Source organism: Carassius auratus, unplaced genomic scaffold (genome assembly GCF_003368295.1).
Source record: "Carassius auratus strain Wakin unplaced genomic scaffold, ASM336829v1 scaf_tig00026259, whole genome shotgun sequence".
In the NCBI taxonomy this organism is placed as follows: domain Eukaryota; kingdom Metazoa; phylum Chordata; class Actinopteri; order Cypriniformes; family Cyprinidae; genus Carassius; species Carassius auratus.
In genome coordinates this window covers 80,075-99,632 of record NW_020525500.1, presented here as the reverse complement: position 1 = coordinate 99,632, position 19,558 = coordinate 80,075, and the positions used below count along the sequence as shown (strand labels likewise).

Here is a 19,558-nt window from a genome sequence, read left to right as displayed (position 1 = left end):
CTAGCATCGTCCGGGAGTTAAGACCGCAGTTTGAGCCAGTGGCTTGAATTGATATGGCTCAGGCCCTGGCCCTGTGTCCTCAGACACCTCGACATCCTCCACTTCAGGTGAAGGTGGGGGAGAAAAGTCCTCTACTTCAAATGAACGCCCTGTTGCAAAACTAATTGCGTCACTAGAGTCACTCTCCATTTTAGCGACTCTGACAACAGTTGTCAATTAATCGGTCACTGCGGGTTCTCAGGTTCACGCCCCACCCACTCAGCCCTGCCCTTGGTTTGTCCCCTCTATCTCCGCTGTGCTCTGCCCACTTTTCAGCATTTTTCAAATATTTCCAGTGGGTGGAGTTAGGCTCTGACCAGGGGTTTAGTTACCCCTTAAAGCCTTATCTCTTGTCAAAAGGTTTGACGCGACCGCAGACTTGATGAACACTGCTGGCAGCAGCGACATCTGTGTCTTTAACATTCTTATCAATGAGTGCGTAACCTCGTATCTCCCCGCTCCCAAGTCATAAAAATCTTGTATCTCAGATTAGACATGATTTTGTCCCAGCCTCTTTGTTTTTTGATGATGGAAGCATAAAGACGACAACAGCAACTGCCAAGTGTAAAAGAACCATCAGCATACATCATTGATGGCATGGATCTTCTTCAAAGTCTCGATGATTCAGCCTTTCAAACGTTCAATGACCTGGGTGAGTGTGTCTGGAAAAAGATCACAACTTTAACGGGAAAGGAAGGTAACAGCTGTGTCGTTATAGTTTTTGATAGATATGACCACCAACTCTCAATCAAAGATCTTGAAAGACAAAGAAGAGGCACCAAGATGGGCATCCTAGCACCAACCTGGATGAGCTGAGGTGTCAGCAGCAAATCTACCCCCAACAGAAGATGGCTTCCAGCAACATGTGCTGAGAGCCGTGTACCAAACAGCAGTGTGGCATCACAGCCACCTGGCCAAAACTCTTCTCTGGAACCCAGTTGGTAGAGGATGGAGGCTCAGAGAAGGTGGCTGCATTTAATCTGTGATGTTCCAGAAGGCACCAGCACCTAAAGGAGTTAGAGACCTCACCCACCTCTACTGTAAAAACGAAAACTGCACCGATGCCACCAAATGCCAGTGTCTTTCTGTGGGCTTGACCTGCACAGGGTTTTGCTCTTGCCCTGACTGTCCAAATATGACCCACTTTGTCACTGATGACAATGTGGATGAGTGGTGTGTTGCAGTTGTAACATCATGGGGGGTTGACCCCAAAATGTTTCAAGAGGGTCTGGCTGTAGGCTTGTACTTGCACTCTCAGACTTGCACACTCAGACATTTGCACTTCCGCTAGTGACATCACTTGCAGTCTTTATTTTTTATTTTGTTTATTTTTTTTATTACTTTTCGTTTGAATTTCCCAACATTTTATAAAGCCAGGTTGTGAAGACAAGAAAAAAGAAACTAAATTACAATGTCACTTGCAATTGTTACTTGAACTCTCCGCTACCTGTGATCTCACTTGCAATCAACACAAATCGTGCATGTTGCCACTGGAGACAAGACGCTGTGGTGGTGATTAAATTATTAAAACTAATTTAGTACTATAACGTACAGGGTCCTGCAAGAAAAAGACAAGATTGGCAAATCCATGGCCAGAACACCAGAATATGAACATTTGCACAAAGTCTCTAGCTAAGCGTAGAAAAAAAACACTTAACATGGCTTAATATATTAAGATGCTATTAAAATATCAAATTAAATGTACAGTTCATTAATATACGGAATATGTATATAGTGTTTTCCTCACATACTGCAAAATGTGGCATAATGGACATAGATGAGAAAGGCCAAACTCATGCTTCTCTACTTTATTAAAATACATAACTAATATGTACAGGCAAGCAGGTGAGCCCAGAATAAACGCAACATGCAAAGTTTCACATTAAGCATTTTTCCATATAGAATAAACTGTCTACAACTTGTTTATATCACTGTCTTTCCATTAACCTACATTATGTGTTTTATTTATAATGATTTTCTATAGGAGGAAAATGTTTAATGTACAATTTAACGCACTGCGTTCTGTACTCGTCTTCTTGCCTGTACGGAGTTGATCCTTTTAAAATCACTTAATGCATAATGCCCGTTCATATTTGCTGGTCTGTATATACTTAGAGTCAACAACAAGACATATAGGCTAGGCCTACTAAATTGTCTTTATCATCTTAGTCTGTTATTAGGCCACATTAAGCGTTATGTTGTATGGGAGGACAAAGTTTGCACATTGTGTTCATAGCCATCTGCTTGACTTGCAGTACATTGAATAATAACTATATATCGAATTTGATCTTTTAATTGAACTTAATGTGTCTGAATACATTATGCCATATTAAGTGTTAGGTTTTTTCTACAGGAGGAAAACGCTTAACAAAAGACTTTGTGCATTGGGTTCATATTCTGCTGTTCTGTGGCCAAGGTCTGTGCTTGTCTTTTTCTTGCAGGACCCTGTACGTTATAGTACTAAATTAGTTTTAATCGTTTAATCACAACCACAGCGTCTTGTCTCCAGTGGCAACATGCACGATTTGTGTTGATTGCAAGTGAAGTCACAGGTAGCGGAGAGTGCAAGTAGCGATTGCAATTGACATTGTAATTTAGTTTATTTTTTCTTGTCTTCACCACATGGCCACTGTTATAAAATGTTGGGAAATTCAAACAAAAAGTTATCAATAAATATAACAAAATAAAAAATAAAGACTGCAAGTGACGTCGCTAGCAGAAGCAGTGTCTGAGAGTGCAAGTGCAAGTCTGCAGCCAGACCCTTCTCCAATGGTTACCAAAAGCAGTTGATGTTCCAAATGGTTGCTGCTAGAAAATAAACTAAACAGCCTGAGAAGACAGGGCTCATTTCCCCGAAGAGTGTTTGTTTCTTTAGTTAGATTGCCATTTGTTTTATTTAAGACAGTAATTTAGGTTGTATTGTGTGAAGTTAAGTTATAGTTTTATTAAAAAGTTCATTAAGTTAAAACTCCTGGTCTCCTGTTTGTGCTATGGTAAGGTGTTATCTTTCGATTTCAATCTTTGTTTCCATATAGTAAAGGGTGCCATACTTAATATTTTTTGATGTCTCTTATATTTGATTTTCTCAACATTCTCCTCACCACTGATAATGAATGGGTTTGGACTCAATTATGTCAGTGTTCCATTTTCATTCATTTTGGACACCTCATACATTGAGTGACAGAACACTTCTCTTTTATCATATATATACATATATATATTTCGTATTGCTGGATTCAGCACAACCTCACCTTTCCAACAAGCCATCATATGTGTTTCTATGATAATGCTAGGCAAAGCAAGCACAAAGTAAATGAAAATATTCTGCATAGATATTGAATTTGTGCATGTCCGCTTATTTTAGATATGTGTTTACATGTGTCTATTTATTCCATACATCAAGATATTTACATCCAGTCTTTTCTAGTAGTTAAATCAACTTCCTGACTACAAACATGTCAAGTGTCAAAGCTCTCAGAGCTTGTGTGATTGATCTGCATTAGTTTATATGCCTTAACTCCCATACGGACAGGCTATATTTTAGTCCTTTATTGATTTTGTGGTGTATTACAATATCTGTTAATTTAACAATCTTAGCAGTAAAATATTTTTAGCCAAGAATCCATTTCATATATGGGAGACCTTAGAGATGAGGAAAAACATTGTTGGGTTTAGTTCTACCTCCGGAAGGGGTATCTCGAAAATTCAGGGGCATTGTCACTAGCCTACAGCTCTATATTTCCTCGCAGCCCGGTGAAACACACCAATTTGAAAAACTAAATGGAATGCATAGTCGATATAAAAAATTGGATGACGAGTAATTTCTTACTGCTAAATTCAGAAAAAACAGAGGTGTTAATCATAGGGCCTAAAAACTCTGCATGTAATAACCTAGAACACTGTCTAAGACTTGATGGTTGCTCTGTCAATTCTTCGTCATCAGTTAGGAATCTAGGTGTGCTACTTGATCGCAATCTTTCCTTAGAAAGCCACTTTTCTAGCATATGTAAAACTGCATTTTTCCATCTCAAAAATATATCTAAATTACGGCCTATGCTCTCAATGTCAAATGCAGAAATGTTAATCCATGCATTTATGACTTCAAGGTTAGACTATTGTAATGCTTTATTGGGTGGTTGTTCTGCACGCTTGGTAAACAAACTACAGCTAGTCCAAAATGCAGCAGCAAGAGTTCTTACTAGAACCAGGAAGTATGACCATATTAGCCCGGTCCTGTCCACACTGCACTGGCTCCCTATCAAACATTGTATAGATTTTAAAATATTGCTTATTACTTATAAAGCCCTGAATGGTTTAGCACCTCAGTATTTGAATGAGCTCCTTTTACATTATACTCCTCTACGTCCGCTACGCTCTCAAAACTCAGGCAATTTGATAATACCTAGAATATCAAAATCAACTGCGGGCGGCAGATCCTTTTCCTATTTGGCATCTAAACTCTGGAATAACCTACCTAAAATTGTTCAGGAGGCCGACACCCTCTTGCAGTTTAAATCTAGATTAAAGACCCATCTCTTTAACCTGGCATACACATAACATACTAATATGCTTTTAATATCCAAATCCGTTAAAGGATTTTTAGGCTGCATTAATTAGGTAATCTGGAACCGGAAACACTTCACATAACACCGTACTTTCTACATCATTAGAAGAATGGCATCTACGCTAATATTTGTCTGTTTCTGTCTTATTCCGAGGTCACTGTAGCCACCAGATCCAGTCTGTATCCAGATCAGAGGGTCACTGCAGTCGCCCGGATCCAGTAGTATCCAGACCAGATGGTGGATCAGCACCTAGAAAGGACCTCTACTGCCCTGAAAGACAGCGGAGACCAGGACAACTAGAGCCCCAGATACAGATCCCCTGTAAAGACCTTGTCTCAGAGGAGCACCAGGACAAGACCACAGGAAACAGATGATTATTCTGCACAATCTGACTTTGCTGCAGCCTGGAATTGAACTACTGGTTTCATCTGGTCAGAGGAGAACTGGCCCCCCAACTGAGCCTGGTTTCTCCCAAGGTTTTTTTCTCCATTCTGTCACCGATGGAGTTTCGGTTCCTTGCCGCTGTCGCCTCTGGCTTGCTTAGTTGGATTCAATGTAACTGAATTCAATGATGAACTGCCTTTAACTATCATTTTGCATTACTGAGACACTGTTTTCCAAGTGAATGTTGTTCAGTGCTTTGACGCAATGTATTTTGTATAAAGCACTATATAAATAAAGGTGATTGATTGATTGAATTGTTTAACTGAATATCACGGTCAATACCGGTATATCGCGACAGCCCTAATATATATATATACACATATATACACACACACACACATATATACACACACATATACATATACACATATACACACACACACACACATATATATATATATATATATATATATATATATATGTGTGTGTTAACAGTAATTATAATTATTTTTCTTCAGAACAGAGCCTGGGACTAATCTAGGTTATCCATGTTTTTTTTTTTTTTTTTTCATTGCATCTGAAAATGACTTTGTTCATTACATTCACTTCACGCGATCTGGCGCAGATCAGCCTCCCGCAAAGCTCAGCTGTGGACGCTTTAAAAATGTTTTATATAAAGCAGTGGTTCTCAACCCGCGGCCCATCACAAATTCTAATGCGGCCTGCACCACATGCTAAAAAAAATAAAAATAAAAAAACTATCAGTTTGTAAAATGTTATTGTTTACATCAAAAATATGCTACTAATGAAATATAAGCTATATCCTAATGTTTTTATGTGATTTTTTTCTTCTTCTTTTATTATTTTCAGACATGAGCACTGGCATAAGCATTTAACGAACACATAAAAGCGCGCACTTTGGCAGAATTCAATTCAAATAGTCATCAACAGCCATTAGGTAAATTGCCTTTAAGGTAAAATTGCGCATCAGAATGGACAAATTTGTTTTGTAAGGGAGAAATTTTTTTTTTTCAAAAAATGGCAACGAATGAATATGTACAAACTGTCAATAGTCGCAGTATCAGTATTGAAGGAGAAGTGCTGGATTTTTTTTTTTCTTTTTAAAAAAATCTAATTATATTGTTAGTTCTAATTATATTGTTAACACAAGTTAATTTAGAATTTTTTTTTTACTTCTAAACTCCTTGAGAATTTAAAGTTAGTTTAATAGTATTTAAATTCAAGTTAAAAAAAAGGTTTTAATTGCTTAAATTATTTTTATTAATTAATAATATGTTATCATGTTTATTCTTGTAAAAAATACATGTTTATTCTTTAGGAAAACAAGGGAAAAAATAAGGAACAATCCGAATATTTGTTTTGCTTTACCTATTTATGTAAGCTACAATTATTCAAATAATAATAATAATAATAATAATAATAATAATAATAATAATAATAATAAGTCATTAAAAATACCATTGGCCTGAGTAATTTTGACCATTAGGCTATAGAACTGTGACTTTAAAGATTAGTCATTAAGATGGTAAAAATACTGTGAAATTAATAATGGCATGGATTTTAGAGCATAACAACTGAAGGTTTATGAAACATTAGCCAATAAAGCATTTTTTTAAACAACGGAACTTTATATAATATAAAATATTATTTCAACCATACAGCATGGGAATAAATAAAATGCATAATTTTCATAACATTTCATTATTCATAAAATGCATAACGTTTCTGGTGTTTGGATATGTACTTCAATATTATTGAGCTCCAAGTTTAAGAATAGTCCTAGACTTCTCTCTTTCTTTAACAGCATTAGCTCAATGATATAGCCTATGTCTTCCTTCCGTTAGAATTTTCCTGCCTTGCTAAATGTTGGGCTCATGATCAATAAGTTCGCCTCAGTCTGATTCAGTAAAGTCAAACGCAGACAGTGAAGCCTCGGAGACCCGCGCGCTGTGAGGCGGGAACAGAGGACTCCGCTTGGTCTTAAAGCCTCCCGCAAACTTCCACGATCACAAATAACAATGATTTTCGTAAAATAATGCTTAATTATTAATTGATGAATTGTTATTATCATTATGGTTTTGTGAAAATAATAATATGGGCTGCGAGAAAATTATGAATACAAAGAGTAGTGCTGCTGAGTGCAGGCATGTTTCAGCCCAGTAATACACCGTTCCTCAGAGCCAAAACACAGACCGAATTCTGTTCAGCTGGAGGGGGTTGGGTTTTGGATAGTTATTCATGGCTTGTGGGGTCGAGATAAAGGTGTGAATTGCTCTTTCATATGGACAATGTCTTATGAGGCATTCACTTGCTGAACCGGTTTATATAGGACTGTTGTTTTGGTTATATTCACAGTGCTGGCTCTCTCCGACGAGATAAATGCAACATTCATACATTACACTATTCCTTTTTGTTTAAAAACATTTCAAGCTTTCTGTAGCTAGATATATTTTTAATGTACCAATGTGAGACACCACGATATGTTAATTAAAAAAATTATACATTCATTATCATGAAAAATTAAAGTGATGAGACTGTGCCTTCCTGTCATTAATGCACATTAATAATTTTTGCACAAACACTTGAATATAAGCTTCTTATCACGAGTAAAGTTCATGCCAACAGCCAACATATTTAGCTTGATCAGAAGGTTGACTGCAAGAGTCGAGCGGGATGTTAAGAGTTTGTCTGTTTCTTTTACTGATTATTTTCGGGTTAAAGCATGATTTAAACAGATTCACACTCAAACGCTTTCGCAATAATGCGTTCAAACAAATGTAATCTTACAGTGCTACATTATCAGCATGCTATCTGATTTTGAAATCTTGAAGTCAATCGATCTGTTTAGATAAAATAACTGACAAAGATGTTATTTTCATCACAAGCAAAATTTTCACAGCAGAAAGCAGCAATTAAAGATTAGTTTGGCATGTGATATAGGGAAAAAAGTTTACACATAGCCTAAGCCACTTTGAAACTCTCCAGTTTTTTTTATTATTAGGGGCCAAGCACCGAAGGTGCGAGGCACCTATTGTTTCCGTTGGCGTTATTATTATTAGGGTCCAAGCACCGAAGGTGCGTAGGCACCTATTGTTTTCGTTGGCGTTATTAGGGGCCAAGCACCGAAGGTGCGTAGGCACCTATTGTTTTCGTTGGCGTTATTATTATTAGGGGCCAAGCACCGAAGGTGCGAAGGCACCTATTGTGTTTGTTGGCGTTATTATTCTTCTTCTTCTTCCACCCCAAGTCTATGGAAGCCCATAGAACCGATTGCGGGAAAGTTGTATAATTTGGCACACTAATAGAGGACTGTCTGAACATTAACCGTAGCAAATTTGAAGTCTCTAACTCAAACTCTCTAGCGCCACCAATTGTCTAAACTTTCAAAAACTTGATGCTAATAACTCTTGAACCGTAAGCCACAAAATGAAAATTCTTTTTTCCTGTGATTCCTTGGCTCATGCCGAGTCGAATGGACACCGAAATTCAAAAATCGCAAGGCTTAGTTTTTTCGCTATCGTCAATTGTTCGTAAAACCTACTTTTTCGAACTCGTCCTAGGCCGTTGCACCGATTGTCACGAAAATTGAATCAGATAATCTTCAGACCATGCTGGCAAAAAGTTATGGAACTCAAGTTGATTTCTCAAACCGTTTCCGAATAGCTCATGAACGAATTCTTCGAAAAGCACGCAAACGTGAACGTGAGGCTATATCTCCGCAACGGTTTGGCCTATTGAGACCAATCTTGGTGGGTCTTATAACAACCATTCCCTGGGACTACCTGCAGTGTTTCGGCGCTGTGCCCCCTAGTGGTCAGGAGATATGAAAAATGCATGTTTTTGCTCATAACTTCTGAACGGTTTTGCCAAAAATCACAAAAGTGGTGTCTTTAGATTCAGTGCATCATTCCGAGTCGAATGATACCGAATTTTCCCAATTCGGCCATTTTGGGCGTCGGCCATTTTGGATTTAGTTGTAAATTGCTGTATCTTAAGAATGAAGTTCCGTATCGTTTCGCAAATAATTACAAAAATGTCCGGCTCCATGCCCTGAATGTACACAAAAAAATTGGGGGCAGCGCCACCTTGTGGTCAATAGTTATAACGATTTTTTCGAAAAATGCTAATAACTTTTGCATACATTAGCCTATTGTAACAAAGCTGATGTTGATAGATTCCTTGGGTCATGCCGAGAACACCGATACCCCATTTGTCAATTTTGGCAAAATTTCCTGTCCGCCATTTTGATTCATGTTGAAAACCTACTTTTTCGAACTCCTCCTAGACCGTTGCTCAGATTTTCACCAAATTTGATTTGGATCATCTTCAGACCATGCTGGCAAAAAGTTATGGAATTTGTGTCGATACACGTAACCGTTTTCAATTAGCGTACCAACTAATTTGCTGGAAAGATGCCAAACTGCATCTGAGGCTGTATCTCTGCAAAGGTTGGAGATATTTACACAAAACTTAATATGTGACATTGTCACATCACATTGACCACGCCACATCATTTTGGTCACAGCGCCACCTATTGGTCAAGAGTAATAAACCAATCAATAACCGCTAATTATTACATTTCCAATAATGCTAATAACTTTTGATTGCATTAGCCTATTATCATGAAACATGTCTCAAAATGTTCCTTGGGACATGCCGACAACATACATACCAATTATGTCATATTAAGCAAAACTTCCTGTCCGCCATTTTGATTCATGTTGAAAACCTTTTTTTTTAAACTCATCCTCAACCGTTTGTCTGATTTTCACCAAAATTGAATCAGATCATCTTCAGACCGTGCTGACAAAAAGTTATGGATTTCGTGTCAATAGACGAAACCGTTTTTGTACAGCGCTGCTTCAGATGTCAGGCATCTTCACAAAATGAGTCTGAGGCTATATCTCTGCAAATCCCATTAGTGGTCTTCCAGTGACATCTAGTGGTCGTAAATGCAATTTATCATTCAACACTGTCTCTTTAACCTTTATAACTGTTATATGTTGTCTTAATTTCATTCCAAAGAAGCATACGCAATTTATGTATAATTTCACAGTCTAGATAATAGTACTGCACTGATTTTAAATAACCTAGATATGGCTGACAGTAAAAGAATAGAACAGAATTACAGACACACAAAAACATGAAACGTTTAAACTACTATATTAATACTCAATAAGCATGCTTAAACCCACACACAGATGCACACATTTTGTTATATATATAGATAATTAAAATAAATGATGGGTGATAAAACCTATTGCAAGTCTTCTGTTTTTATGGGCTTCTATGTCATTTTTCAGGTTTCATTGCAATCATAATCTGGCATAATTATAAACATTAGATATATCTGTATGAATAAATTGGTAAACTTTGACTCAATGTGATCTGAAATGCTTGAACAGTAATATTAAATAATAGTAATATACATTTTTTCTAGATGAATCCCTCAACAAGCCCATAAACTGTAATGTTTTAGTCTTTAGTGAGCTCATTAGTGGTCTTCCGGTGACATCTAGTGGTTATAATTGCAATTTTTTATTCAACACTGGGTTTTGAAGCTTTATAAATATTACAGTGTTCTTTTTTACCTAATCTCTGTTAAATTTTGCATGATTGTTTAGAAAAAATACAGATCTAATGCATGTGTGATTATATTACCCCTTTTTTTTTGCAGTTTAATGCCATTCACAACAGAAATCTTTTGTTTTTTAGGCCTGTTTAAATGTTATCTAACCAAAGGACAAAATACAACATATTTTTTCAAAGTTATTGATCTAGAGAGTCCTGAGAATATTACTGCAGTGGTTTGATCAAGACTGAACAAAAAACCAGGTGACCCAAAGCATTCAAATTCGTGGACCAATTTTACGAAAAAGGCTATAACTCGGGAACAAAATGAGATATCTTCACCAAACTCAGAACTCATATGCATGAACAAAAACTTTAGTCAAATTATTATTTTTTTCCCATATCTGCCACTTAGTGGCGCTACAGGATGAAAAAAAAAAATCAAATGGCTATAACTAAGCAACCGTTGATCCAATCAACTTGAAAATTGATATGGCCCAATGTGGCACAAGTGCTCTATGAGGAATTTCACTTATCTTAAAAAACATGGCCGCCGTTGGCCAAACAACTTTAAGCACCTATTTGACAAGGTTAATGGAAGTCGATCGGATCGAAACTCAGTGGGCATGTTCGACTCATTGCCCTAAAGGTCTGTAAGTATTTTGAAAGAAATTGCCCACAACATTGTCACCTCCCACAGAACACAACAAAGCGATTTGATTACAGCGCCACCTATTTTCCAAAAATGATAATGCATCATTTTACTGGAGTTTTACTGGCTGTTTCAATTACACTCTTCCAATAATTGCTTTTCTTACTCGTTGCATTTGGTCTGATGCTCCATGCCATGCTTAGCTCCTCGCTGTGGAACTTTTATTAACGATTTTCAGCCATTTCAATTACAATCATGCAATTATTAATTTCATTATTCATCGTTGCATTTGGTCTGATGCTACATATGCTTAGCTCCTGATGTTGCCGCTGGAATGCTTGGCCCCGTGATTGCTGCTTGCAGCTATATTTCTTCTTCTTCTTCTTCTTCTTCTTCTTCTTCCGCCGCAAGTCTATGGCAGCCCATAGAACCGATTGCGGGAAAGTTGTATAATTTGGCACACTGATAGAGGACAGTCCCAACATTAACTATAGCAAATTTGAAGTCTCTATCTCCTACTCTCTAGCGCCACCACTTGTCCAAACTTTCAATGTTTGTATGCTAATAACTTTTGAACCGTAAGCCAGAAAATGGAAATTCTTTTTTCCTCTGAATCCTTGGCTCATGCCAAGTCGAATGAACCCCAAAATTCAAAAATCGCAAGGTTTAGTTTTTTCGCTATTTTCAATTATTCGAAAAACCTACTTTTTCGAACTCGTCCTAGACGGTTAGTCCGATTGCCACGAAAATTGGCTCAGATCATCTTCAGACCATGCTGGCAAAAAGTTATGGAATTCAAGTTGATTCGTCCAACTGTTGTCGAATGACACGTAAACAAATTTGACGAAAAGCACGCAAACATGCACGTGAGGCTATATCCCGGCAACGGTTTGTCATATTGAGACCAAACTTGGCGTGTGTTATAACAAGCATGAACTGAGACTACCTGCAGTGTTTCGACACAGCGCCACCTAGTGGTCAGGAGATATGAAAAATGCATATTTTGGCTTATAACTACTGAATGGTTTGGCCAAAAATCACACAACTGGTCTCTTTAGATTCAGTGAGTCATGTCGAGTCAAATGATATCCAATTTTCCTGTGTCGGCCATTTTAGGCGTCGGCCATTTTGAATTATGATTTAAAATGCTGTATTTTTTGAACGCAGCATCGTATCGTTTCGCAAATAATTACAAAAATATTCGGCTCCATGCCCTGAAGGTACTCAAAAAGTTTGGTGGCAGCGCCACCTTGTGGCCAATAGTTATAATGAAATATCACATAAATGCTAATAACTTTTGAATAAATTAGTCTATTAAAATTAAAATGGTCTCACTATATTCTGTGGGTCATGCCGAGAGTATTGATACCAATAATGTGAAAATTGGCCTTACTTCCTGTCCGCCATTTTGCTTAATGTTGAAAACCTACTTTTTCGAACTCCTCCTAGACCGTTAGCCCAATTTTCACCAAATTTGACGTGCATCATCTTCAGACCATGCTGGCAAAAAGTTATGGATTTTGTGTCGATATACGTAACGGTTCTCATTTAGCGCATCAACGAATTTGCTGGAAGGGTGCCAAAATGCATTTGAGGCTGTATCTCTGCAACACTTTGACATATTTGCACCAAACTTTGTATGTGTCATCGCCACCTCACACTGACCATGCCACATAAATTTGGTAACAGTGCCACCTATTGGTCAAGAGTAATAAACCATTCATTAACCATGAGTAATTACACTTTTTAAAATGCTAATAACTTTTTAATGCATTAGCCTATTTGAAGGAAACTGGGCTCAAAATATTCCCTGGCTTATGCCGATAACATAGATACCAAATATACCACGGTAAGCTGAACTTCCGGTCCGCCATTTTGATTTATGTTGAAAACATACTTTTTCGAACTCCTGATCAACCGTATGTCCGATTTTCACCAAATTCGAATCAAATGATCTTCAGGCTATACTGATTCAAAGTTATGGATTTTGAGTCGATAGACAAAACCGTTTTCGCATACCACATCGACGAATTTGAGGCACAATGAGAAAATGACACTTGAGGCTGTATCCCTGGAATGCTTTGACATATTGACACCAAACTTTGTGTGTGTCATTGAAAAGTCACACAGAGTACACCAAATTGATTTTATAACAGTGTCACCTATTGGTCAAGCTTGATAAACCAAGTAATCATGCTACTAGAGGTGGTATTGGTGTTTTTTTTTTTTTTGCCATTTCAAATACAATAATTCCAAAATTGCTGTTATTGCTCATTAATGTATTTGGTGTGATGCTTTATGCGATGCTTAGCTACTACATTTGCCGTTGGAGTGCTTGGCCCCGTAATTGCTGCTTGCAGCTATATTTATTATTCTGCTTCTTCTTCTTCTTCCGCCACAAGTCTATGGCAGCCCATAGAACCGATTGCGGGAAAGTTGTATAATTTGGCACACTGATAGAGGACAGTCCCAATATTAACCATAGCAAATTTGAAGTCTCTAACTCCAACTCTCTAGCGCCACCACTTGTCCAAACTTTCAATGTTTATATGCGAATAACTTTTGAACCGTAAGCCAGAAAATTGAAATTATTTTTTCCTCTGAATCCTTGGCTCGAGCCAAGTCAAATGAATCCCGAAATTCAAAAATCGCAAGGTTTAGTTTTTTCGCTATCTTAAATTTTTCGAAAAACCTACTTTTTCGAACTCGTCCTAGACGGTTAGTCCGATTTTCACGAAAATTGGCTCAGATCATCTTCAGACCATGCTGGCAAAAAGTTATGGAATTCAAGTTGATTCGTCCAACCGTTGTTGAATGACACGTGTACAAATTTGACGAAAAGCACGCAAAAATGCATGTAAGGCTATATCTCGGCAACGGTTTGGCATATTGAGACCAAACTTGGTGTGTGTTATAATAACCATGACCTGAGATTACCTGCAGTGTTTCGACACAGCACCACCTAGTGGTCAGGAGATATGAAAAATGCATATTTTGGCTTATAACTTCTGAATGGTTTGGTCAAAAATCACAAAACTGGTCTCTTAAGATTCAGTGCATCATGTCGAGTCGAATGATATGAAATTTTCCCGTGTCGGCCATTTAAGGCGTCGGCCATTTTGAATTATGATTTAAAATGCTGTATTTTTTGAACGCAGCATCGTATCGGTACGAAAATAATTACAAAAATATTCGGCTCCATGCCCTGAAGGCACTCAAAAAGTTTGGTGGCAGCGCCACCTTGTGGCCAATAGTTATAATGAAATATCACATAAATGCTAATAACTTTTGAATAAATTAGACTATTAAAATTAAAATGGTCTCGCTATATTCTGTGGGTCATGCCGAGAGCATGGATACCAATTATGTGAAAATTGGCCATACTTCCTGTCCGCCATTTTGCTTAATGTTGAAAACCTACTTTTTCGAACTACTCCTAGACCGTCACCAAATTTGACGTGAATCATCTTCAGACCATGCTGGCAAAAAGTTATGGATTTCGTGTCGATATATGAAACGGTTCTCATTTACCGTATCAACGAATTTGCTGGAAGGGTGCCAAAATGCATTTGAGCTGTATCTCTGCAACACTTTGACATATTTGCACCAAGCTTTGTATGTGTCATCGCCACCTCACACTGACCATGCCCCATAAATTTGGTAACAGCGCCATCTATTGGTCAAGAGTAATAAATAATTAATTAACCATGAGTAATTACACTTATTAAAATGCTAATAACTTTTTATTGCATTAGCCTATTTGAATGAAACTGGGCTCAAAATATTCCCTGGCGTATACCGATAACAAAGATACCAAATATGCCATAGTAAGCTGAACTTCCGGTCTGCCATTTTGATTTATGTTGAAAACATACTTTTTCGAACTCCTCATCAACCTTATGTCCGATTTTCACCAAATTCGAATCAAATGATCTTCAGACTATGCTAACGCAAAGTTATGGATTTTGTGTCGATAGACAAAACCGTTTTCGCATACCACATCGACGAATTTGAGGCACAATGAGAAAATGACACTTGAGGCTGTATCCCTGGAATGCTTTGGCATATTGACACCAAACTTTGTGTGTGTCATTGAAAAGTCACACAGAGTACACCAAATTGATTTTATAACAGTGCCACCTATTGGTCAAACTTGATAAGCCAAGTAATCATGCTACTAGAGGTAGTATTTATGATTTTTTTTAGCCGTTTCAATAACAATAATTCCAAAATTGCTGTTATTGCTCATTAATGTATTTGGTGTGATGCTTCATGCGATGCTTAGCTCCTACATTTGCCGTTGGAGTGCCTAACCCCGTAATTGCTGCTTGCAGCTATATTTATTATTATTATTTTATATGCTATGTTATGAACATAACATTTCAAACATACTGAAATACTTTATTCACGGAGTGAAGGCGGAGCGTGTTTCTGGTCAATAGCCGCATTTCCACTGTCGGGCCAGTGCGAGCCAGGGCTTAAAGCGGGTCGGGCGGGGCTCATAGGCTCAGGCCAGTAGCACCGAGGCCAGAATAGCGCAGGGTTTCCACAGTGGCCTCTCAGAACAACATCATGCAACCTCATTATTTCTAGAAAGTTGGATGTGCTGAACCGGTTTATATAGGTTTAATTCCTCCATTTTCTGTGAGAAGCACAGAATTGGAGATGCTGGAGAGAGTGATAATGTGTCTGGTGAGATGGGCTGTGTCTCTGGTGTTTCCGGTGGCTGTGATGTGTTGTCCTGGCTTTCCTGGCTGTTTTCCAGAAAGTAGTACTTGGGTGGTGAATCTTGTAGTTGTTTTGATACATCACAGTCAGTCTGTGAGCTCTGTGGGCAGGGCTCAGCATGGATAGTGTCTATCTGAAGGATGACGAAGGGAGAAGTAAATATTGTCCTTAAACACTCTTGCACCAAGTTTGTTTGGGTGGAGGCCATCCGGTTTAAACAATTGTCTATGGCCCCAGAAAAGATTGAAGTTGTCGATGAAATTTACTCCTTTTATGCTGCAAGATCTTTGTAGCCATGTGTTCAGCCCAAGCAAGCGTGAAAACATTTGTTCCCCTTGCCGGGAGTGGTCCATTGATGAACGACTGAACTTTGAGTCTTTGAAGTGTTTCAAAGAGTTCAATGATGTCCTTCTTAAAGAGTTCTGACTGCTCTTTCCGAATATCATTCTTCCCCACATGGATGATGATTTGATTTGCAGTCTTGTGCTTCATCAGAATGTTCTGAAGTTCCTTGTTCAAATCAGAGACCGTTGCTTGAGGAAGGCAGCATGTTGTTGTAGTCCTGCTATGGATGTTTCTGATAACAGAGTCACCCACTATCAGAGTCCTGGGCTCGGCTGCGCTCTGAGCTGAATGCCGCTGTCTGCTCGACCTTGACCGCCTGTTAGTAGCGGTGTTAGCTGCTGGCTGATCAGATCCATGTTTAATCACATTTGGGGATTCCTCGCCCACATTCATTAATGCTTCAAATCTGTTCTCCAGATGTATAGGGGGTGGTAGAATTCCAGTATTCACAAGCCTTGTCATAGTCGAATCTGGGGTAAAGGAAGCTATGGCAGCAATACGAGAAACTCGTGTCAATCTGATATCTCGTGTTCCTTTGGGTCTCGCTCCCTGTTTGTGCCAACGATTAGTGTGGCGATCAGTTTTGGCTTGTTCCTCTACACTTGGTATAAACTGTTGAGATTCAGAAGATTCATGGGACTCACCGGCTGTATGCTGAGGGGGTCCATGACGACGGTCTGCTAAGTGTTCCGTCTGTTTTGGAAGTCCAGAAAGTAACTTTGTTTCAAGAATCACAATCCTTTGTAGAAGTTTTCAGCAGTTCATGCAACAAGTAGATCCAACAGGAGGCATTTTCTCTCTCTTCTGTTTGAATGTAGGCATTTGTTTTCCCGTCTCCGGAATGCAAGCTGTTCGCAGTGGGAGACAAAGTCTTTTTTTTGTAGTATTATTCCAGTCCCAATGTTTTTAGTTTTAGCGTTTGTGTCAAAAATCTGTTGTTTGAGCACTGTGCTGATCTGCTGAAGTAAAAATCTTAGAAGAATCAGAGAAAAGTACATTCCTAGTGCCGCCTAGCCTAAGTGTCGGTTACGTTCAATAAAAAACACACATGGCCTGTTCTCAAGTTGACGACTTCATTAAGTTTTGTTTCATAGAAAACTATTTTTAAAAGATTTTGTATAAATTGTATCTTAATTTTGATCAATGTTTTATCAGTCAGTTGCCCGTATTTAATATTGCAGGATCACTTGCATTGCATGTGAACTAAACTCAGTGTGTGCCTCACAGAAATATAGGCTATATATTACAAAAAAGCTTGAAATGTCTTCTTTTAAACGAAAATATTCCAACCAAAATAAATGGGCTACTCTCTGATGATGTAGTCCATATGAAATGTGCATTTCTCTCTTGCGTTCATGGTGAGTCTGCATTGTCAACTTTGTCAACATCTTTGCAGCGACGCCAAAAACACCAGTTTATTACTAAACAATAAAATGACTCCTTGCATATTTTCGAACCAGCAGGCCATTCTGGGTTGAGCGAGACCGCACGGAATGAGCGAGCGGATCGGGATATTCAGAAATGCGCTCTCCGCTCACGAGCTCAGATCGGAACAAACCCGAGCCTCAATGTCTGCTGACCTTGCAGAAACGTACAAATAGACATAGCCAGACTAGACTATTTTGGTACAAATTATGAGCTTACTGACGATTTTTTTTAATTCTTGAAAAAATATAATAAAGTTTTTTTGCTTTGTTTTTTGCCTAGTTAGTTTTGCCTAAGTTCCTATGGTCAAATGATGCTATGATGAGCATTTACTGCTTTTTAAAAATGTAGGTCGGGTACAATATTTTTTATTTTTTTGCAGTCTGAGTTGCGGGCGGGTTAGTTGAAAATGTCGGTCGGGTTATTAGTACATTGACCCGTGCATCACTGGTGCAAGTGGATAGATTCGCGCTCAAGCATTATTTTAATGTGCTTTCACATTACAATAATGAGCTCTCTTTGCTGCTTCTGAACCTCGTACACAACTTACTGTATATGCACTGCAGATGGAGTACATGTGACCCTTGGGCAATGAATATATTGGGCAAAACATATAACACATGAGGCACCGCTACAGTGAGCTCTATGACCAATGCATGACAAAAAAATAAAAATCCCTGAACACAGTTTTATAAAATTTTTGTTCCATATGTCTAGACATTTTGTTTGACATCTTAGTGATTATTTTGACTTATCTCTGTTCTAGAGACATTTGATAAAGCTCTCATCGGTTTTCTTTTGGAAATATATTTAATATTTATACTGAATGCATTTATGACTGTGTGCCAAAATCGTGATTAAAATCGAAATCGCAAAATTGATTAAAAAAAAATCATCTTTTTTTTACCATATCGCACAGCCCTACCGTGAACCATTCGGTACCAATACTCATACTGGCATACCCCTAGGTCAGATGAAACTAAAATTTGTATCAAAGGAGAAAGATGCCAGATAACATAAGAGGACCAGTGAGAATTAACCTATTTTTCTCGTTTGTGCAAAATATTAATATAGTGTGCATGTATAACAGGGAGGTATAGTGCTGAAACAATTACAGCTACTGGACAAAGTATGCTCAAAGGCATTCATCTTAAATGTTACTGAAATGTACCGTACCTGAATTCCTAAGTATTACACACTTAATAGTTGGAACATTCACTCATATGTGTGTGATAAATTCATAAAATATAAAAACAGCTTACTCCATGGCTGACAAGTCCATGTCGACTTCCTCTCCATTCATCAGAGGGATTTTCTTCTTCTTGTTCCTGGCAGAGAAAGAATTGTTTTGTGTTTAACGCCATGCCAGCTTCTGTTATTATTTTCACGACAAGAAAATATTATAAATTATATTAGGTTTAGGGCTGCAACAAATAATCAATAAAATTTATAATGATCTGTTATTGGATATTACATTTAGAATTTCAAGTCAACATGTAATTCAAGCATTTTATGACAGTAACTGTAAAGGGATAACATCATGTATTGAATATAAAGACGTTCCTTACACTTACAGAATAAAGAAATCACAGTAAAAGGTTAACACATTCAGAGTGAATGTGTGCGTTCATGCAGAACATTCTCATGATCTGTCAACAGAAAAGTTTGTGTTCTTCTTTTTGATCTTCATTATAATCTCCATTTTTGGGCCCTATTTACACTTGGAATTAAAGGGGCTATATATTCTACAATTTAAATTTTTCCTTTCTCTTTGGAGTGTTACAATCTCTTGGTGCATAAAAATGATTTGTAAAGTCGCAAAGACTAA

General features: G+C 37.8%; 1 protein-coding gene across 3 annotated transcripts in view; it reads right to left on the bottom strand.

Moving 5' to 3' along the window:
- taf2 (TAF2 RNA polymerase II, TATA box binding protein (TBP)-associated factor) overlaps nt 1–19,558 on the bottom strand; it is a 139,461-nt gene that overhangs the window by 73,244 nt on the left and 46,659 nt on the right. For all 3 annotated transcript variants that reach the window (XM_026250973.1, XM_026250974.1, XM_026250975.1), the window contains exon 15: nt 18,993–19,058. In XM_026250973.1, the coding sequence (XP_026106758.1) occupies nt 18,993–19,058 (66 nt within the window). The remainder of the gene's footprint in view (nt 1–18,992; nt 19,059–19,558) is intronic.